We start from the raw sequence: 22,131 nt of genomic DNA, 5'->3' as shown, positions 1-22,131 counted from the left end.
ATGCGTTTGGCTCCAGATCCAGTTTCTGGTTTTTCCTTCATAATGAGGCCAACTCAAACTTGGAAGGGACTCCTGGGAACGTTAGGGTATCAGAAAGCAGCTCTCGGGTCCCAGATGTTGTGGCTTTTTTTCCTTACCAGCCATGTGATGTCCCCACAGGACTTAAGAGTGTGAATTCAGATGTGGCTTTACAATGGGAAGGCACAAGCGGCCTCGGAGAGAAGAGGTCTGTGTTTAAAATGACCTCCTCTGAGTTACTTGGTAGCGATACCAAAGGGGATGTGGACAGTGTGATTACACAAGGGTTGAATTATTTTTGGAGTACGTTCCTTTTTCCTGTGGGATGTCTTAAAATCAACATGTTGTTATGTAATCAGATAGAGTCATATTTTGAGGAGCCTCGGACCTTTCCTGTCGTTAGGCAACAATTAGTTGATTCAGACTGAGGGCTCGTCTTTGCTGGACTGGGTCAGTGATAGGACACAGCCACGGACACTTCATTTCTCTTGTTTCTTCATTTTCTAAATAGAGGAAGCAGGATTCTATTTGCTTGCCTTGCCAGTGCATGTATGAAACTTGTGTCTGCCCAGCGAGGCAGTGAAAGACCTGAAATAACTGAAATACAAGTATTTTCTGCTCTTGCACTTCTGGCTTTGGGAATCGGGGCTGAGATGAGCAAAGCCAGAGAATGGAAAAGCAAATAACCTTTGGGGAATGTCAGGTTGTGACAATATCAGGCACAGGGAAAAGCTGGATACCTGCAGGCTGGGATATCGTCAGGGTCAGCTATGAACGAGAGAAACTGGGAGCCAACTGGGGAGCTTCAGCTGGGCCCCTTAATCAGGCGGCAAGTTGTCCTCATGCGCTTGCAGTTTGACAGTGCTCGCTGCAATTGGATTGCGAGTCTGACACAGAAGCTAGAAAATTATAGAGAGGAGTAATACTCACAATGAAATCAGGCTCATTGTTGGCTGGATTAGGAGTCTCTTAGGCACTCTGATTAGAATTTAATATGTAGAAAATACTGTTTAAATCAATTGAACCATTTATGGAGTAAGGCAAACCCCAGAAAGGACCAGGAGTCCCAATGAAAGCAAGTACCTTGGCTTCGGCTGACGGTGGGACGGGATATTCTTTTTATTTTTTTTTTTCCTTTCCTAGTGTTGTACTTGCAGAGCCATGGCTCTTCCCCGTGCCAGGTCAGGACAACAGAACTGAAACCAGAAACCTGACCGCTCTCCCCCAAGTTAGCACGTGGTATTTGGCAGGAGTCTAGGCTTGCGCTCTGATGGAGCGCTGGAAAGAGGTCACTGCGGCCTCAATATAATTGACAAACAATTTATTTACCTTAATTTCTTCGTTAATGCTATCCTATTATTATTTCACTGGCCAAATGCTTTGCTGCTGTTATTCTTTCTTCTGAGTTTTTGCCAGCTCTGCCACGGACGTGGGCTAGGAGCCCAAAAAGTTCAGTCATGTCTCTTTCTTCATTACTGTGTGAAAGAAAAATGTGCGCGGGGTTTCCTCTTCAAACAGAACATTAGAATTAGTGAATTAGCATTACCAAGATAAAACCCAGCTTGACTGGCACTGGAGGCAGGCACAGGGGGGTTTTTTTCAGAGCCTGGCTCCCTTCAACCGCGTCTTGTTTTGAGACTGGTTCATTTGAATTTTTCACAAAGCCACATCTGTTCACCTCTTCCCCAGCTTAATATGAATGAAATACAGGAAGGTCCCAAGTGCAGCTTGCTGGTGTCCTGAGCGTTCCTGCTGCAAACTGAGCTGGAGTTAAGAGCGTATGAACGCGTTGGGTGAGAAAGAGGAGAGTCTGCTAACGGGTGGACGGTCGTTAGCCTCCCTTCTGCGCGTGAGCGTAATTGCCAGGAGATTATTAGTGACTGGCTCTAAACCCTACGCCTCTTCCTACCCCTGCAGCTCCTTTCTGGCCGTAGTGACTTACCTATTTCCCTGCAAGAGCTCACGGACGTTTTGGAGACCAGACTAACATCTCTCTGGCACAGCTCCGTTTCTCCCTTACACAACCACACAGATGGCCTCACAAAGGAAGGCACAAGAAATTCTTCATTGGGTATCATGATGGATGTGTCAGAAAGCCCATCCTCTGGTCTCCTTTGCTTTGTTGAAGGACCAGTCCCGATGTTCTGGAATTTGTAGGATTTTGGTTTAACCACCTCAGCTAGAATTTTGATGTAAGAATTGAATAAAAATTGAGAATTTATCTCAAGATTTCGTCCAAGAAAGGATGGCAAAATAGCAAATACTATTCTGTTGTATGTCATATTCTGATTGTTTCTTAATATTTACCCTGTTTGGATCACACGAGGAAATGGATCTAATTCACAGCATTCACACGTATTTCAGCTGTCACCAGTGCAATTCTTAGCAATAATCAATAAAGCCATTCCCCCTGCAGCTGCCCAAGATCGCAGTTTTTCCCATTAGTCAGCAATCAATACCAACCCTTAAGTTAATAATATATTATGGTGGCATTATGGCAGCTGGCCTTGTCTGTCCTTCCGATTGAAATGAACGTTAAGGTTCCTTGGAATGGAAAAGAAGGCACAGGGCAGAAATCGATAGCATTGATTTCAGCATCACTTTTTGAAAAGACTGATCATCATCCTTGCTGGCCTTGGCGGGAGGCTGTTTTCACTCCTTGTTATTACACTCACAGGCCCATCCAGGGAAAAAAAAAACCCAAACCAACAAAACAACTGACTGCTTTGATTTGCTCACCTGAAGCCTGCAGTAAGAGTGAATGCCGTGGGCTAAGTGCTCTGTGGCACTCTTGGAGTCACCTTCTGGCTCGGAAGGTGCTGCGGCCTTGTGTCTAGTCGAAAAACACTTTCTAATGTTCTTTTTAAAAATGGAAAAATCCAGGCCCAAAGACTCAGGCTATGAAAACGTTCAGACTTTCTTCTAGGATGCTCTTTAGCTGAGCACCTTCTGACTTCAAAGAGCAATATTCTCAGCTGTTGGAGGTCGGGGTGGTAGGAGTTAGACCGCCGCCGTCCAGCCGAGGAGCTGGCTGGCTTCTCTGCCTCGCACACACGCAGTTTCAGTCTCAAGCAGGCTGCTCCTTTGTGATGATCCAGAAAGACATTGCTGGTGGAAAAAATACGGTATCGTAATAATGAGTGGCAAATCCTAGCTGCATTTCTTTCTAAAAGGATGGTGAGATTATGCTGCTGCTCATGCCAGACTCCTGTGCGTTTCCACTGCACTTCAGGCTCCATTTCATGGACTTTTCTTTTGTGTTCGACAGTGACTACAGATACGTGGCTGCTGCTCTCGCCGTCATGAGGAATGTGACTCTGCAGATCAACGAGCGGAAGCGGAGACTGGAGAACATTGACAAGATAGCTCAGTGGCAGGCCTCCGTTCTGGACTGGGAGGTACAGTAAACGCTCGGCCCTCGTTTAGGTGCTATAAACCCGGGAAAAGTAAATTCCATGCGCTTGTTGAATTATCCAAGACCATATAGTTCATTTCAAGACCATATAGTTCATTTCACACAACGTAGTTGTGGGATTGAGCTTGGGACGGAGAAGGCGTATTTACAGACTTTAGAAGGTGGCCCTTAAGATGCAAAACATGAGTGGTACTCTGAAGAAAATCTAGAGTCCAGTTCCAGTTTCATCGATAGAAATCTGGAGTAACTTTTGCAATTGCCATGCTGTTGTCCTGCGAGTGAGTGAGATTTGGGTCAAACTCTGTGGGTGTTCTGGCTCCGTGCTTTGTCTGTCACTGGGGAAGAAGCAGGGAAAGAGGCAGCAAAAAGTCTTAGAGATGGTGACAGGTTAAGAAAATGGAGAAAACTCTTCTGATGGTTGCTTTGTGATTAGAAGCCAAAACATTAAGCTGAAGTTAGAGATGCTAGTTGCACGTCTGAAATGAGTACCCACTTAAAGATGTTTCTGAACCAACCCTATGTGTAGTGATTGTATAATTAAGGAGCTGAGAAACAGAGGCAAGGCAAAGTCAGCAGAGGGATTCCTCACTAGCAGGCCTTCAGTCTCCTACGTTTTTGCCATGTGCTAAAAAAAAGCCATACTCAAATTATGTTCTCCTTTTCTTCTCGTCCCTGATTTTTTTTTTAAATCATTGTATGAATTTAGTCTGTGAATAGAGTTTTTCTAAGCAGACCGAGGACAAGTGTTTTTGTAAATCCTCCTCTGTGTTGTCATCAGTCCATGTGTTTAGCAAGTAGAGACTTAGAGTGATGGAACAGCCTTTCTTCACCCTCAGAGTCATGAAGATCTGCAATAACTCTGTATTCAAGTCAATGGGATCATACTATGTTAAATGGGCCTATGGGAAAGATACATTAATCCTTTGATTATGGTTTTTTGGTGAAAGATCTAGGAAGGCCGGGAGAAGGAGATAAATATAGGTGCATCACCTTCTGGTTGTGTATCCTCCTTGACTGAGGTAGTTTCATTGCTATAATGAAGGCTGGATTCAACCCTGGATCTCTTGATAAAACATGTAAGTGCAGCAATCATAGCTGGTTCTTAAATTATGACTGGCTGTGAGAGCAGAGAATGCAGATGATTTGCTTGATTGTTTTATTGTTGTTTACTGCAACGAAACCTCTCTCTCACTGACACGCAGACTCATTTTCAGAATTAGAAAACTGCTCTCAAGGAGGCCCAGGACCATCAGATACATCTTCAGCCTTCAGTATCTTCCATGAGATGAGCTAATGTGTGCCATTTGTAAGAAATGCTGAGATCCTCACTGTAAATAAATCTAGATTAAGGACGGATCAATTCCAAGTCAGTGAATATTCAAGTGTGAGTGGAAAGCCAAGGTGACCTCCACGTAGGATCTATGGAATAGCAGTTTCTTCTTCTCTTCCATTAGCTCAGTTGATAATTCATTTTTATTTGGCCATATCCTTGATAATTCATTCCTGCTTAGCTTTAGCCGTATCCTTGATAATTCATTCCTGCTTAGCAGTCCCCATTCTTTATCTCCATCCTATCCTCAGGAACTTGCCAAATCATTCTTCCAGGCTTTTTTCAACTATTCAAATTTTAAGCACAATATTGCAGCAACATCCTTCAGCTTCTCCTAATATAGCAAAACCTGCTGTTGCTGCTGCTCAGAGATCCAATGGGAATACAGGTACTGCCCCCATTCAAAGGAAAACACCCTTCTTGCCATTTCTAGTCTGTATTTTGGATCAGGAAGAGTCCTAGAGTTATGGTGAGAACGCTAGAGGATGAGAGCTAGATCCAGCAGAGGACCTCACTGCTTGATTCTTTCCTCTGAAGTAACTTCCGAATCATCAGATCCAGCCCCCACTTCACAGATGTCCATGTAATGGCCAGAAGGATGCACAAAACCCCCCAATACTCAGAAGTTAACTGTAGTGTAACGCAGGGAGAGAGCGGGAGAGATCAAAAGCAGTGCCAGATGCTTAGATCTGTCCTAGATCTGTGCAGATACCCTGTTTAGGCGTTGCAAACCCAAGCTGCCAACCTCCAAAAGCCCCACTTAGCTGACGTCTATCTATAGGACATGTCTCCCAGGACACAGGCCATCAGGGGTTGATTTCTTACACAGCCTGGAGGGGTTCAGGCCCTCATCTTCTAAGCGCAGGCAGTTACGGAGTGGAGGAGGGATTTCCTGGTACGTCTCCCTAGCCTCTTCCAGCCTGTGGGGAGCATGTGGTTATTATTGGGGTCAGAGGATAGAAGACCACGACTCCCAGTTTGTCTTTGCTGGAGGACACTCGGCTGAGAGTGACCTGCTGTCAACTCTGTGCCTCTACAAATGCTTATCCAGTTTATATTAAGCGCTGACTGAAACAGAGAGAGGAACCCACCGCATTGCTCTCCCATCTTTCTGTGGCCCTGTTCCTGCTCGGACTCGAGTTTGTACCCAGAAGCGCTCCCTTTCTGTCCCTCTGTCTGTCACAGTGGCTTCCTGATCCCTCCAGCTGGCACGGCAGGGCACAGGAGCAATGGCAGCGTGGACCCGGGGTGCACAGCACAGCCTTCCGTCGGGCGATCTGAAAAAAACACTGAGTACAAGAAAGCAGGAACTAGGAGAAAAATTTACTAGTTCAGACTTTTTTTTTCACCAGAAATCCAGCCAGGGCACAAGATAGAGATAATCCCTAACTCCCACTGCGTGTTGCACTTTGTGACTTATTTCAGCAGCAGCCAAGGCTAGATGTTTAAGCACTTTGAAATCTTTCATTTGGAGAAATGTCTGCTTTTCCTCAGCATCTCTAGACTAACGATGTTGATTCTCTGATTTGAAATTGCGTTTTCATTTCTAAATTTATCCGTGTTTTGAGATGAGATGTTGGGAAAAGATTTTTAAAGAACAAGAAATGCAAACCAAACAAAAAATATTTAGTAAGTGACTATTTGAAATGCTCTTGTGTACAGAGCGTATGTACACATTTTCTTGCAAGGAGAGGGTGTTATTGGGATTGTATACATATTGCTGATCCTAAAACAAATAGGAACAGTAAGGGGACATGTCCCAGCTAATTTAAGGAGATGGGATTTTTCTGAATCCCATGGAGTTGTGCCTGTGTGTTTCAGGAATCATTTTTATCCCTCAAGATTTTCTGCGTGGCCCCGTGAAGCTGAACTTCAGGGTCAGCGTTTGAAAAATGTGAATATCTCTGAGTCAACCGAGGCCAGATTTTCTTTTTTTTTTCCCCAAGGAGTCACGTCAGCAGGGTCTGATGGTTTAAATTGCGAATGGGACCACGAAAGGGTGGCCTGACTCTAGTGGCAGCTGATGAGCGTGCCGTGGCAGCCACGGCGTGAGGTCTTAAGGAATTATTGGCAGCTTTGGCAGCTTTATACAAATAATGACTGAGCAGAATCTTAAGGGGAGATTCTGATCTCACGGACTGCTGTAAATGAGAAATAATCCCAATCACTTTGACATGTGTTCCTGTATAATTTGTAGGAACGTGGTCTTGACCGAAAAGCCTGGATTGGACTGTTGCCATCTCTGACTCACTTCTTTATTTTGTAACCTGAATTTCTAATATATAAACAGACCTAGAGAGGTGCTGCCCCTGCCTACACCGAACTCTCTAGTGCCTTTTGTCCTTTCGGTTGTTAATGGCGCAGAATGTAGGGCTTCCACCACCTCCTGCCGAGACCTTTCAATGTCTGAGAGCTCTCGTTGTTATGAAGTGTTTCCTGATGTTCGACTTCTATTTCCCTTCGCTCAGCGTCATCCCCTTGCTTGTAGTTAAATATCCTCAGATCAAAGCAGTGACATTTAAAGGCAGCCAGGCAAAACCAGCACATAAAGTTAGCTGGAGCGGGTTCGGAGCAGCCTGCAAAGTCTCCTCTGGATCAGACTTCAAACGGGCCAGGGCGAGCCCATCCTGGGCAGCCTTTACAGGCTCAGTCCCTTGTGCTCTTGCCCTCTGTGAGAGCTACAGATCTCAAAGGTTAGTGGGTAATATCTAGCTATACACACACAACAGGACTAAAGAGATTATTTCCACAAAGCCCGTCATAATTTCCAGTCCTTGCAAGCCGCGGGTTGGGCAGCGCCGTGTTTACAGGCACACAAGTGAGGCAGCAGGAGCGAAGGAGCGGCCCGTCCCTGCCTTCCTGTGTCTGCTCCTGTGCGGTGTGTGCTGGGCAGCCGTCAGAGGAGCATGCTCACCGCTCTCCTGCCCTCCGTACGGCTCCTGCAAGCCCATGGGGGCACGCTGGCGAGCCTGCTGCAGCGCCCAGCTCGCCGTGGCGCTGCTCCTGGGCGGGATTTGCAAGCTTGACGTTCGCTTGGGCGTTGGCCGCGGCGCCCGCCGCTGCCTCGAGCGCAACGGCACCCTTTGCTGAGCTCCCGTTGCTGGTGATGAGGAGATGGAAAACAGATCTGCACTCTGGCACACCTCGGAATTGCTCTATTTTACACCTTTTCCTGCAGCTCTTGAACCACGGCAAAACAAAACGAGGCAGCGATCCCCTGCGTTATTTCAGACTCCCTCCCCGGCCCTCGTGGCAGCTGCCAGCAACGCTTTCCTCCCTTTCAGCCCGGGTTTTTCTCAGGGGAGGGAGGCGATGTGGTACCCATTCTCTTGGAGGGGATCTGCGGAGGTCCCTGAACCAGTGGTGGGAAGTTTGGCCCAGGAGAGAGCCTTGCTCGTCAGCCTGGATTAGTTTTAACTTGCTACTTAAACAAATTACTGTGGTTTATGTAGATATCTAGGTATTTCTACCAAAGATTCCCATGGGTCGCCACTTTGGCAGGTTTCAAGAGTATTAAATTTACACGAAGGGGAAAATATATGTAATTGAGAAACATAATGAACACTGTCCTTTTAAATTTCTTCCCATTCTTATTATTTACGGGCCCTTTAAATCAAGGCTCGGTGCCCTAATTATGTAATATATAATAGTTGGCCTCAGCCTAATATTATGTTACTGAATCCAAGAATGACATGAAAAAAACGATGCATGTGACCAACGTACTGTTTTCAAAGAGAGGACAGCCTGGTGAGAAATCCTCCTGGGAAAAAAATTGCATCAGGGACTGAAACAGATCCTTCTTTTTTTTTTTTTTTTTTCTTCCTCCCTTTTTATTTTTTTTTTTTTTCCCCCCCAGCAACAGAAGGTATCAAAAACCGAGCCTGACGAAAAGGACAACATTTCTCTCGCTTTCCTTTTCCTGATCTTTCTGTAGCCCAGAGTGCTAATCAGCCTGTCGCTCTCTAATTAAAGAACAAGCAGCGTCAGGCAGAAGAGAGCCCTGCTCGCTGAATGTTGGCTAGGAAAGGGGATTTTGTGCCCAGCAGCGGCGGCAACGAGCCACGTCACGGGGTGGGCTTGGGTGCAGGGGAGCGGGTCCGTTGGGCTGATGAGCGTTTCTGAGCCTGGGACAGCGTCTGCTCAGGGACCGCTGGTGGGGAAGCAGACTGGGAGGTGCAGCGTGCTCGCGGCGCCGTGCCCGCCCGCCTTGTGCTGCTGCTCCCAACAGCGGTTCTTCCGTGACGCGACTAAAAACCTTTGGTTCCTCCCAGTTCCTCGTTGAGGAAAGTGGTGGTCACCCGTAGCGTAACTGGGGAGCTGATGATCGACGTCTTTCCGTAGCAGCAGCAGCAGAAGAGCTGACACTGCTGCAACGGTCGGGATTAGCCCTAGGACTTGATATGTCACCCTGGCACTGGCAAGCTCGAGGGAGCATGAGGCACCCGTCCAGCCTGGATCTGGGTGACCTTCTGCTCCCGTTACTGCACACTAAGTGCTTGGACTCTGCCTGTGACTGCATGAAGAAAAAAGGAGTCCGCTTGCTTTTTGCTGCCCTTTGTCCGTAGCAAGGTGCACAGTGAAAACCCTTGATGCAGGCTGGGGAGGGCTGAGGGGTTTTGATTGTAGGCTTACAGGATGAATCAGGTTGGAAGAGACCTCAGGAGGTCATCTCGTCTTCTCTTGGCCATTTTGCTGCTGTGCTCCACTGAAGTCAGCAGGACATCTACCAGTTCAGAAGAATTAAAAGTTCAGCCTCTTCCTTTTTTGGCAGGATTTCTCTGACAGATGATCCAGCCTCTCTGGGAGTTGCTTGGAAAAAAAAAATTGAAAAGGAAAAGAAAGTTTTTTTAGTAATTTTGTGTAGGATTGGAGGGATCCAGGCCTATGACTGGCTTTAGAGAAAGAAGGCCTGGGAGAGGCACGGCGGAAAGCCTGCCTCGAGTCAGGACCAAGTATCACGGCATGCGGCGCAGAAAAGCAAACGCTTCCCTCCTTGCCCGACCCCCTGAGCCCCCCGGTAGGGATGCTGCACTAGCAGAAAGACGGTTCCTGCTGTTCAAAGAGGTGGTGTAAGTGTGTTGGGGGAAAAAAAATGCCTTTCGAGGTTCACTGCATCTGCTGTAGGAGGCTCTAGCGGCGCAAGCACGCTGGTGTGTGGCTGTAGCAGCCGAGGGCTGGAGGAGCAGGCAGGACCACGGGGATGTGGCTCTTGGGGGGCTGAAGGCTGGCCGGCCGCGTGCTCTTCCGAAACTAATTGCAATAGAGATTTCCAAATTTGCTAACGCAGCTTTGGAAATCATCTATTTCTAGACTATAGGCTGTATATACAAAGTGTTTTCCCAACATAAAAAAATGCAATACAAATCCTATCATTTCAGATCTGAATTTTTTTTGTTTTATATTGCTTGCAGGGACTACACAGTTTGCATTCAGCTAATCAAGTAGAAGTGTTTACAGAGTCCTCTGTGTGTCCTCAGGCTTAAGATGCTACCACAGGAGTAAAAGACAAAACTGGATTTCTATTTTTAGCAGCCAGCCTCTTCTAGGCTCGCCCCCTCTCCGAAAAGCTCCCATCCACAGGCTTGTATGAATCTTCTTCATATAAGCTCATGTTTAGCCAGGAAAGGCCACAATTTCTGGAGGCTGGTGTGCTTTCTGCAGGTGCTTTTGGTTCAAGGGCTTGCATATACCCGAGCTGTGGCAACAGCACACGGGTCCCCCGCTGCCTCCAGGAGGTACCACGGCTGAAATCGGACCCTGACCGCGCACTCTCGAGACGCTGCATGATGCGTGGCCCATCCCTTCTGGGAACGACCCTCTGTGTTCCCGGGAAGTTATCCCTAATGAGGCCTTCAGATACCACCGCCACAGAAGTGAGATGAAGAGGTGGATAAATACCTCGCTAAGGCGATTTGAAAGTCTGTGCTGCAGCACGATGATGCGGTGACTTAATGAAGTTGCTGTTGTCACAGCGCCCAGGGACTCAGGCAGTCGCTTCCAATCAATGCTGAGAGGTTAATTACACATTTACCTGAACAGCAGTCTGAAATCCTCACCAAGAAATTAGGAGTGGGGATAGCTCTTGGTTGCTTTGGCACTGACAAGTATAAGCAGTACCAGAAAAGCGGGTCCATCTAGATGCCCCCCATAGCTGGCTGAACCTTTACAAGCTGTTTGCTGAGATTTTGGGATGCTCTTGTCCCAGAAATTGGTTCTAGTTTGGCATCAAAGCCACAACTGCACTAGTTTCAGGGCCAAAAAGGGAAAAAAAAAAAAAAAAAAAAGCAGCTTTTCTCTCACTTGCTCCTGAATCGTGCTCCTTACCTTTTAGCTGAAGTCATCCCGATGCCTTCTGTGGTGTTTCCGACTGAGGTACAGTGAGATGCCCACAGGGCAGGTGCTGGTGAATTCACCCATTTTTAATAAATAGATTTTAATTAACTTTTTAAAAAAGTCCAGCTCATCCCAATTAGTGGAGGGTGACTGCATTTGTTCTCTCCGAGAGTGGGAGAGCGAGCGCTGTGTTTTCAAGACCATCTGCTCATGAATCCTTAAAAAAAAAATGAGAGGAAAACAAGCGTTAGCCGGAGGCAGAGAAAGGGTGAGGGCATTCTGGCAGCCGGCCGGGGAGGCCTTGCCAGCCAGGGGGGCCGGAGACTGCCAGAGGAGCCGGGGTGGTCCTGACAGTTTTTTGGAGATGGGGAGCTCTAACGAGCTGTGGGAGAAGGGACTGTAATTGCCTGAATGAGTGGGAAGAGTGGCAACAATCTGGAGGGGTGAGTTTTGGCAGCCTCACGGGTGGGGGAATCGATATCCCGGTGTAGATGACTTCGGTAGCTGGCCTGAGATTTCAGGAGGGGATGTGCTTTGGGATCCTATTTTAAAGGGAGGGGGTGCCAGGGAATTTGTTACCCTGAATACAGAGTGGCTCTGTGGTGGGAAGGGGCTTTGCTCTCAGGATGCCACTGGCACCTGCAGCGAGATCCAGGGTGTGGGGGTACCTGGAGAGGGGGGAACAGTGTCTGGAGCAGTTCTTTTCCTCGTTGCAATGTGAACCCTAATGACCGTGTTTCGAGTGTCCACGCTTACCTCATTTATTTCCCTTCCTTCAGAATTATCCTGCATCCCCAGTTTCTGGTCTGGAGTCAGATGGGGTGGCTTTGAGAGCTGGACAAGGGCCAAAATCTTATTTAATTATTGCTTCTCCCCATGCTGCAAAGGGAAACGTATCCACTGCCCTGGCTGGGAGCGGCGGTTCACTTGGCCTCGTTCTCTGTGCCCTCTAGGGAGACGATATCTTGGACCGCAGCTCAGAGTTGATCTACACGGGAGAGATGTCCTGGATTTACCAGCCTTATGGACGGAACCAGCAGCGTGTTTTCTTTCTCTTTGATCACCAGATGGTTCTCTGCAAGAAGGTAAGGACATCCAGGGAGAAAGCAGCACGGCTAAGGACATGCTGTGGACAGGCTTTCCAGTCCAAAGTGGTTTTTAGGGCAAGGTGGCTGTTTGCTACACGTGCAAAAGAGGACATGGATAGCACTGAGGAAGGGCAATCCACACGCTAGAAATACTGAAGTACAGGATGGGGAATAGACCACGACAGAGGGATTTTTGTGCTCGTAGCAAATCCAGCCTCCACTTGTTCATTTCATGCCTTTTTTCTCGTGTGCCCCTTGCTTGGCTCGTTGCCTCAGTTCTACTTTTGGGTTTCAGTTGCAGCATATGATCTGGGATTAGATAGCCCTGGAATTTCTGTACGAGCTACGAAGCCTGGCACTTGGGCAGACAAATCAATTACTGCATGATGACGATCGCTGCCTTTCAAAGAAATACCAGGCAGCAGCCTGGCCTGTAGCAGGGGGTGTGTGCTGTCACTTGCTGAGATGCATTTTAAGCCTCATCCTCACGTAGCTCCCGTGCTGGGTTTTGTAGGGCGTATCTCTGCCACGAAACCCATCGTGAAGGTAGGGCAAGACAGCGAGGAAGACTGACGCTGGTGTGTTGGGGTATGAATAGCAGCAGGCGAACTGTGTTTCGGAGCAACTGTTAAGCAGCAGCCTCGTAGCTGTGGTGCCGCCGTCCTCCTGCTCAGGTGATCCCAGCTCATTACCATCACAAGCGAAGTGACAGAGGGCGTTAAGTCCTGGCTGCCTCTGCCTTCTGACAGACCGGGATTCACTGACGTTTTCACCGCAGCTTGACGGGGAACCGTGCAGAGGGAGTCCCTTCCACTGGGAACGAGGGCGAGCTGCAGACGGCTCCGGCCAAACGTACCGGGGCCGTGCCCCTGTCACATCTCATATTCTAAGGGAAGGCGGTTGAGCGGGACCCGCGCCGCGTGGCAGCCCTCCGAGGAGTGCCCTGCCACCGCAGGAAGCGGCGTGGGTGGGGGCGTGGGCGGCTCCTGACTCACCGCGGCATCACTGCCCGCTGCCGCCGTACGCCGAGCTCCGGCCTGTGCAGTTCAGTGGGTGGCACTTTCTTCTCCTGAGTCATGGTTGACTGAAATTTTGCCTTCTGGAACGCATGTGCTTATTTTTCCTTTCCTCGTTGCCGTGCCTTTTACTCCTTTTCCTGGCTCTGTAAAAAAAAAAAAGAAATAACCACAGAGTCACAATAACAAAGTCAGATGTTCAGAGAACTGTCAAAATGAGTCTGGAAGTACGCAGCTGGGTTTAATTTTTAATCTTGACCTCCTACACTTTGATGGTGACCCTGAATTTCCGATTCGTAAGGCAGCATCCATTTTGGCTCACGCTGGGTCTGATCCGGAGAGGTACCGAGCGTTCCCTTAACTCCCTGGAAAATCAGAGCTGGGATTTCCGTGGTCATCAGTATGAGCAGAGAGCATTCAGCGATTCACAGCAGGCTGCTGGGGGCTCAAAGGGTTGTATCGGTATGCGAGCAGTGTTAGTGTGACACTGTCCTCTTCCCTTCTGCATTCAAAAGGCATTTTGTGGGGTGTGTGTGGCAGTGCTGCACCAGAGGTGCCTGCAGGGAAAGCGCCCTGTAGATATTAACCGTCTCGGGAGCAGCATGGTGGTCTGGGTCTTCCTGGCAGAGAGATTGGCTCCATGTCAGGATCTGTCAGGCTTTTCTGCCACTAGCCGAGGTCTTGTGGGACAGCGTGCCCACTGAGCTTTGGGGTGACAGGGCGGAGGGCAGTAACTCATCTGGTGAGCCGGTATCATGGGCACAGGGTTCATACCTCGTTGTGGGTTCTCCTTCTGCATCTCTTTTTTCCAGCATCAAACTGCAGTTGGTTTTTTCAGAGTGTTGGGGTAGGAGGGGAGATGGGCTTTACAGCTGGACTCTCCCATCTTGGTATTGTTTTCCTTGAACATCATTAAGAAAGATTGTCTGAGCGTGGAGTTCAGAGGAGCGTTAGCTCACATTTGGGGATCACGCATCCTATATAAAATATATCTGAATGATTTATAGCCTCTGTTGTCTTGACCCTTTTATCAGGCATTGCTGTTACAGATCCCAACAGGCAACCATCTGGCAGGATAACCTCTGCTTTAGTGCCGGAGCACTACGTCCTGGGGCTTTCTCAGTGAACCACCGTTAGCACCACGGTGCGGGAAGCTGGGGCCAGGCTTCCTTACCCCATGCTTTAAAATGATTCTCTGAGGGACACAAAATGTGACCCGCACGTGCCCAAGAGCAGGGAGAAGACAACAGGTCTGCAGGGGTGCTGGTGCTCCAGCTCCACCTGGCCAGGGGTGGGCAGAGCACCATGTCCTGGGGTCATCTGCAGCACAGCCTGGCGCCGGTCCTGGGAATGAAAGTGCTTGAGAGTGGCATGAGCTTGCTTTCACGCCCCACTTTAATAAACCCTCAGGGAACTGGAGCTGTCCGAGTCCAGAAGGGAAAGCTGGAGATTTCCAGAAGGTCTGAGAGTTCAGAGAGCTCCTCTGCCACGTGTACAGGGAGAATTAAGTCCTTTAGAGGACTGAAAGAGACAGCAAACAGCACCCCATTTATTCCAGACACAGGCAATGAGAAAATTCATGGACAACCTGATCTGTGTTTTGCATGGGGTTTGTTTAGTCAGTGAGCCAGTTTTGGTTCCACTTACTCTTCAGAAAATCTTCTGCATTTGTGGGCTTTCCTCAGATACAAGAAATTAGTAGGTGTGATGCCTCCTTAATCATGACACAGTCCATTAGAGTATACATTTTTTTTAAAAATTGTAGTGGTTGAATTCTACTTCTTTATTGGTCAAAAGAGATTTTTAATAGAAATAAGGAAGTAAAACCAATTCTTTATTGAAATGTATCAGAGATACTTTAGTTTGATGAAAGCATGCTAGATAACCTGAGGGGCTCTAGAAGAGTTTCAAGCAAGATCTCCCAGTCCTCCAGATCTTCAGTGCAGTTATCTGCACATCATCCTCTCCTTCGTTACCTCTTGTCTCCCTGGTAGACGTTTGCAGCTGCAGCAGCTCGGTGCTCTTGAATCCCCTAGTAATGCACATGGGTTCTGTGGTTTCACAGATACTGGTAGGTGAGTTTCTGATGGAACAGCTACAGTTCGATGTCGTAACCTCTGTGGCAGATTGGGACGTTGCCATTCTCTGCCATTCTCTTTGAACTCCATTGTCTGCAAAGCGCTTTACACAGTGGGCTCACGTTGCAAAGACTGTCAGATTGCTGCTACTCGTTTGTGCCATGGAAGGTGAAGTAATTTCTGCGTGGCAAAACTGGCTGGAATCAGCTTCACCCTGGTAGGCTACGCGTTAGTGGCATTCGCTGATACCAGTAGGTGCGTGTTAGGGCTGGCAAGATGGTATGTGAATTCCTGCAATATCTGGAAAAGTACTGGTGAAAGCCAGTTTTTCTTTTGCTGCAAAAATTCCGGCAGCATTCTGCTTCCAGCCAAGCGATGTGCTGGATCCATCAGTCCCACGAGAGCACGCTGCTATAGACAGGCCCGCGACCCCTGTTCGTGTCTGTATTGCAAGCTGCTGAGCCTTTGGGCTGGCTCTGTTGCTGCTGAACCCAGGCAGAGTATTAAAACGTTCTACCTATGGCCAAGGTAACAACTCCTTCCGTACCCCTTATTTAAGGGGAGCGCCGTGCGCCAGGTAACGTGTTGTCCCACCCCCGTGTAAGCTTGGGGTTCTTCACAGCAGTTTTGCCGTCCCCTAGTAAACAAGGAAGACTGCTCCAGTTCATCTGCTCTGTGTCCTTTGGGTGCCTCTAAAGCCAAGGCACAGCCCACAGTCTCAGAAAACATAGCTATGCGGGCAGATGGCCTAGGAAGGTTTCAGCAGGACTCCTCTCCTATGCTACCAAGAATTATCAAGTTTCTTTTTCCTGCTCATCCGTCCAGTGTTGCCTGTGCCTAAGGAACCAGGTCTGTTGGCTACGGAGGTATTTCTAGTATCCAGCGATCTGCTTTCAGCAGCAGTTAACATATTCCCAAATAAACCCCTGGCTGCTTTGAATACGGCCTGCTTTCCAGAAGCTTTGCCGTCCCTTTCTGTTGATGTCTGAAAATGTTTCAGGGTTACGGGGCCTTTTTTTTGTTGTTGTTGGACATCTGGCCAAGACATTTCTGCGAGGGAGGATAGCTCTCGGGGTGATTCTTCTTGAGATTATCACCTAGTTGTTCCCCTGCTCGATATGCCTGCAGACCATCAGTAGTGCCAGGGCAGCCATCTGACAGACAGGAGCTCACTGATCAACTTCCACCGTATTTACTAGTTGTTCCCAAACATTGCAAGCGCTGCCAGGCCTTTTGACATCGTGGGTGCCCACAGATCTCTTCTGCAGGTTGGAATCACCCCCTGGTGGGTACCTACTTAGCTCACTCGTCTCGTCAAGGTGATCTGCTGCTCTGCAGATGGGTGGGATGGACTGAGAGCTGCCGGTGGGAGCGTGAACATCCTTGTTGTCTTCCCACTGGCTACATCTCCGAGGATTTTTCCAAGGGCTTTTGCAGTGTGAGCTGAGCCAAGGGTCTGTCGTTGCAGATACGGGCAGCTGGGTGATGACCTTGGATTTGTTTGCATGAAAGAACCACATGTTAGTACAGTCGTTAATATGACGATATCGAACTATATGACCTTATTAATATGACTATAATGAGCTAGTCATTAATACAGTGCAGCTGTCAGGAAGGGAGTGGTGGCAGTGGTCAGACCCAGCAGCAAAGCTCAGACCCTTCCCTGGCTGCCAGTTTGACTTCCACTGCCTCGGACTGAGAAATCCCCAACGCATTGCCGTGACCACCGCGTCTTGGAGAACTCACGGCACGTCAGGCAGGTACCTGGTTTGTGAAAATGCGTGATTACAAAGGGCTGCGCTCAAATGTGCTTGACAGATGTTATCCCCACCAGTATGGGTGTATTTGAGTCTTTCTTCGAAGCAGGAAGCTTGCACTAAGGTTTACGAGCGGGGCGTGAATACGAGCCCTAGCAGCAGGTGGAGAAGCTGACACTGTGGCAGCCAGCTTTCATTTCTGGCACACGTCTTACAAAGCAACTTGTGTGGGAAAATGTTCACAAATAAAAATGGTTTCCGAGCTTTACACCGAAGTCTCTCTGGCTTAAGATTTTGCCATCAGAGACAGCGCTGGTCACTTCCCAATACCACCGCTGAATTATTTTCTGGCGCTAGGAAGTGAGAAGTTTAATCAGATGAAATGGCCGCGTCAACCATTTCGGTGTTCAGTCAACTGAACACTGAAGTACCTGGGGACGTAGGTAGGTACTGCAGATGTTTCCAGACCCTGTGTCAGAAGGGGAGCGCGGAGTTAGTTTGGATGTCTGCAATTCCTGACAAAGAGACCCTGGGAGAGCTCATGATTCAGATTTTCTTTGCAAAGCTGGGTAACTTTAAGCTATTGGATTAATGTCAAGCTCTCCTAATGAATTTTCCGCCTGTATTTCCTGAACCAGAGGTTGGGACATTGCAGTGTGTGTGAGGACAAAGTGGTGCTTTCTTCAGAGGAGGCTGTCAGTTGGTTACCCTAACGCAAAATTGCCTTTTGGAAAGGAAGAAGGGAATAAACTGTGTAGGAAGCGAGCACTGGCCCCAGTTTGCCTTACCATATGTCTATAATCAGGAGAAAAGAATACATATTCCAGTACGCTACCCGTAATTACCAAGAAATGAAGTCAATCCTTGACGATGGTAGCATTAAAAGATGTTGCCTTAAAGGCACAGGGTCTACTTTTCTTATCACCCTGAAGCTGAGAGAGTTTGACACAGAGATGCTTTAAATTTGCAAATCATAGTACTTAACATCCAGGACTGTGACACGCAGCATTAATTATGATCATAGCTTGTTACGTTGGGGGATGCTCGAGGTGCTTATCACGTAATAGATGAGCATCTTCTTTTCTCTGTTCTGGGTAATAGTTTGGATTTTCCCAACGGGCTTGAGAGCGCTGTGGCATTAGGCTGGAAATGACAGGATGAAGTACGAAGGGTTAACAGAGTTTCTGCACCAAATGACGCTTTTCTTTCACCAGCAGTCGAACAATCCTTGGTGGGGCTCCGTGTTTCGTGTCTTCTGACAGCGCAGAAAGATCGGTGGTGACTGCATGAAACACATTTAGTTTTCATTTGCACTTTTTATGTGTCTCTTGTAATCAAGAGGCAATGCGAACTCCAGCTTGTGGTTTATTGCTATTGCTGTCTTCCCTTGAGCTCTCGGAGCAAAGCAGGTTGGATGAGAAGCAAAATGAGACCAGTTTAATAGCAATAGCCAGACAGTCAGCCAGAAATAGCTGTGCTATAGGAGACAGAGTAAATAAAATAATCCTGTCAAACTCCATCGCAGTTCAAGTTTCCAAATGGGAAGATAAAAGAGACGTTTCTGAGCCCTTTTAGTGTAGGAAGGTCTAGTTCCCATATCGCTTCTGTTAAAAACATTGAGGTAATCTTTGCACCAAAACAACGGCCCTGCTTTTATTACAGGCTAAATAGGTCTCACAGGACTAGCCGAAAATCTTGTTTGCAAACCCAGAGCAGCACTGGGACAATTCCTATTACTTCAAGTGGGTTTTTGACCCACAAGGAGCACTGTTTGACTTCTGCAGCACCTCCCACCCCTCCTCTTCTCCTCCCAGTAACACAGATCTCCATGAAATGCCACGTTTTGGGTCAGGCCTGGGTCCAGCCTGCAGCGGGGTGGGAAAATGGGTCAGACTGGGTTTCACTCTTTTCCAACAGCAGCTCAGTAGAGGCTCGGTGGGGTGCTGCACTGGCAGGCCAGGCGTGCTGCTGGTTGAGCTAGGGAGGCAGCGTAAGATGAGCATGAAGACGACTGAAAAAACCCCACTGGCTCGGTCACAGCCCCAAAGCAAAGTATAAAATGACGTTTTTAGAGAACAGTGTTTCCGCAGCCCCGCTGCCGTAGCCCCGTGTTCATGCCCAGCTGATGAGTCGGTGCTGCCTGCAGACGAGAGGTTTCTGCGGGTCCAGACTGTAGAGCACGGCAAGGAGGTTTGATCCTCCTGTCAGCCTCCTCGGCTAGCAGGTCGCTGAACACAAAGGATTAATTCGGCAAATGACAGGGTACGTATTAAAAACTGTTATGAAGAAGTACTTCAGCTTCCACGCAGGGCATGTTCAAGACAAGAAAACGTTCCTTTTAATAGTCACAATAGCCCTGAAAGCATTTGCTCGGTGACCTTTTTGCAGGGACGTGCGCGTGCCAGCGATGTGCCCTGCGCGCGGTTTCGCAGGAGGACTCGTGCCAACGGGCCGCGCTGCCCGGAGCCAGCAACCTGCAGCCACCCGCCGGCGTTCTGCTGCCGGCGGGGAGGCAGGGGCTGCCTGGTCGGGGCTCGGGGTGCGATAGCCGAGCGGGAAGAGCGGCCTCCAGAGAGGTCACTGGAACGCAGGAGGTGTAGGGAGGAAAACATCAGGGTCAGCCAGAGGAGCCAGCTGGAGGAGGGCGGGAGAAGGCTTTAGGTTGTTAGTTGCTAATTCAGTGGTAAAATCCAGAAAGGGCCGAATTTAGTCCTTCACAGTCTGTGTTTTCCTTTCTGGATAGGGAACAGGTTTAGCCTACTCGTTTAGCCATACAGATATGCAAGATGCTATACAATGTGCTCTGTGCCTAATTTATCACTCCTGTAATTGCGGTGGGTGTAAATTTGGCCCACAAGCGAAACCTCCAGAGCTGAAAATCTAACCCTCCTCCTGCTGTGGCCTTTCAGCAGCACAATTTTAAGCCCCTGGGAGCAAACTGGAGAGACCAGAAAAGCCGAGTGACGTGTCTGCAGGAGGGTTTCCCGTCTCTTCCTGTTATTAGATCTTTGGAAATGCAGTCGCCCTCAGCTCGCTGCTTTGCAGCCAGTGTGGCTGGGCTTGAGGTGGAACAAGGCATCAAAATGCCACTGATGTTCCACTAAATACATGGAACGAAAATAGCATTTCCACATAAATGCTTTCAGCTCCAGTCCTCCCCCACTTGGATCCCACACTGCAGCTTCATGGAGCTGGCGAGGATGAATCAAACGTCTCTTTCCAAACTCAGGAGACAGACACTGCTGAATAATTTGGCAGGAATCTGCCGACCTCCCCAGCACAGCTGTCCTTGTGCAAGGAGGAGTTACGTAAACCGGCATCGCGGAGATTTCGGCTCCCCTCTTCCCCTGGCAGCCCCTAGGGAACCTTGGAACGAGCATTTTGGCCCATCCTAGGAAGTTTGCGGTAGGAGGCGAGAGGCCGAGGTGGTGTCGCGGAGGTGGTGCTACGTCCCCCCGTCTCTAACACGATCCATCCCTCGTTGCGTCTCCAGGTTGCGCTGTGCAGACCCCATTTCCCCGCTCTGAAAGGCTGGTTCAGCTGCTGCGTCCGACAGGGCGATAGCAAAGCTCCCCGTCGCTGGCATCCAGCCGCTTAGCAGGGCTTAGATTTATTTTCGGATATCAAGGATATTTGGGACAAAAAACATTCAGAAGGATTCATTGAGGTTTAGGGTCTCATTTGGACAGAGGAGAGGCCCAGTTTTGGAATGCACTCAGGCCCCGGGGAGGTCGATGAGAACGGTGTGTAGCTGTCCCGTCTTCAAAATCAGCCCGCGGTAGGGTTAAGTTAAATGAACAAACGCCACGGAAAACTGTGTCCTTGGTGTTCGTGAAAAGCAGGCCGGGCTGCTTTCTTCAAAGGGTCGCTTTAAGGTAGATTAGATTTTAAAAATGTAGGCTCTGAATCTTTTTTTAAAAAGCCAAAGAATGTTGAAAGCCCTTATGACTAAAGATACCCAAAGACATGGCAAAGTGGCAGCGTGCCATGCTCTCATTGCTCACGGCAGGCTGGGCAGAGTGAAGACAGAGAGCAGGCAGGCAGGAAAATCAGGACAAATTTCAGGGGTAAACTGAAAACCCCTACTCATTCCCTCTGCTTCTTCCATTCTAGCTCTGCAGTCTGGTCAACGAGAAACCATCGGAGAGGGGTCTGAGACCCACACCTTAGTGCAAAAGACTGTCCTGGTTTGAGCCCTAACCCGTGACAACAACTCAGCCTTTTCCAAACCTTTTCCAAATTGTGGGTTGGTGTTTGGGTGCAGTTACTATGGACCCCGGTTTAGTCTTTTCCCAATTCCAGCATCAGCTATTCGCTATTCATCGACTGTTTCAACATCAGCTCCTCACCAAGTTGTAGAGCTTGCCTGTAGGCGGGTCTCTCTTCAGCCTCATCCTTGGATCCCCGTTCTCCTTTGGTGCCTGAAGAACACGTCTTCTCCTGGGCAAAAACAGCCTGCAGGGGTTGCTGCTTTTCATACTGAGCACGCTGCTACCTCGCGGCCTCGTCTGTGTTACGTTTCAGTTCTTAGTTGTTTCAGGCAAGCCCTGGCTTTGCCTGATCCGTGTGCGCGTAGCGTAACGCTCTCGGCCTTCCAGCCCCGTGAGCGCTTGCGAGGGCTTCGGCTTCACCAGCGACACTCCTCACTCCAAGCTGTGACCTCCGGGTAGGGAGGAGCGAGGGGAAAAACCCCTCGGGCGCCTCTGCGCTGTCAGCAAGAGGTGACCGTCTCAGGAGACCTCTGCTGGGGTGATCTTCTGTAAAGCTGGGGCGGGGACGGAGTGCCGATCGCCTGCGGAAGAGCCGCCCTGTTGCGTGTTCCTCAGACCGCGCTTTGCCTCGCAGGAGGGACGGAGGGATGGGTGCCACGCTGCCTCTGCCACCCACAGGCCGCGTCCCTGGAACCTCCTCTCTGCCTCCCTTCGGTCTGCCAGCTCCCAGTCCCGCCGCGTGTGTCACGGGAAGCTGTTCTTACAAGGCTTGGAGCTGTCACAGATCCACCATCGAAGGCTTTCGACGCATCTTTCGCTGGTTACTTACAGCTCCCAGTTGCCCTGTAAAATAAGCAGATGTCCTTATCCCCTTACAGGGGTGGG

The 22,131-nt window shown here is 49.0% G+C and overlaps 1 protein-coding gene across 2 annotated transcripts in view; it reads left to right on the top strand.

Moving 5' to 3' along the window:
- The window catches only part of ARHGEF9 (Cdc42 guanine nucleotide exchange factor 9), a 188,557-nt gene that overhangs the window by 148,184 nt on the left and 18,242 nt on the right, over positions 1–22,131 (top strand). Inside the window, exons 8-9 of one of the 2 annotated variants that reach the window (XM_086469766.1) lie at positions 3,287–3,416; positions 12,050–12,181. In XM_086469766.1, coding sequence (XP_086325892.1) covers positions 3,287–3,416; positions 12,050–12,181 — 262 coding nt within the window. The remainder of the gene's footprint in view (positions 1–3,286; positions 3,417–12,049; positions 12,182–22,131) is intronic. The other variant, XM_086469767.1, reaches the window with a different exon arrangement.

The sequence above is a fragment of the Leptosomus discolor genome, chromosome 9 (genome assembly GCF_034619465.1).
Source record: "Leptosomus discolor isolate bLepDis1 chromosome 9, bLepDis1.hap2, whole genome shotgun sequence".
Lineage (NCBI taxonomy): Eukaryota > Metazoa > Chordata > Aves > Leptosomiformes > Leptosomidae > Leptosomus > Leptosomus discolor.
The sequence above is the reverse complement of the archived record's forward strand: the minus strand, read 5'-3'. Positions and strand labels throughout refer to the sequence as shown.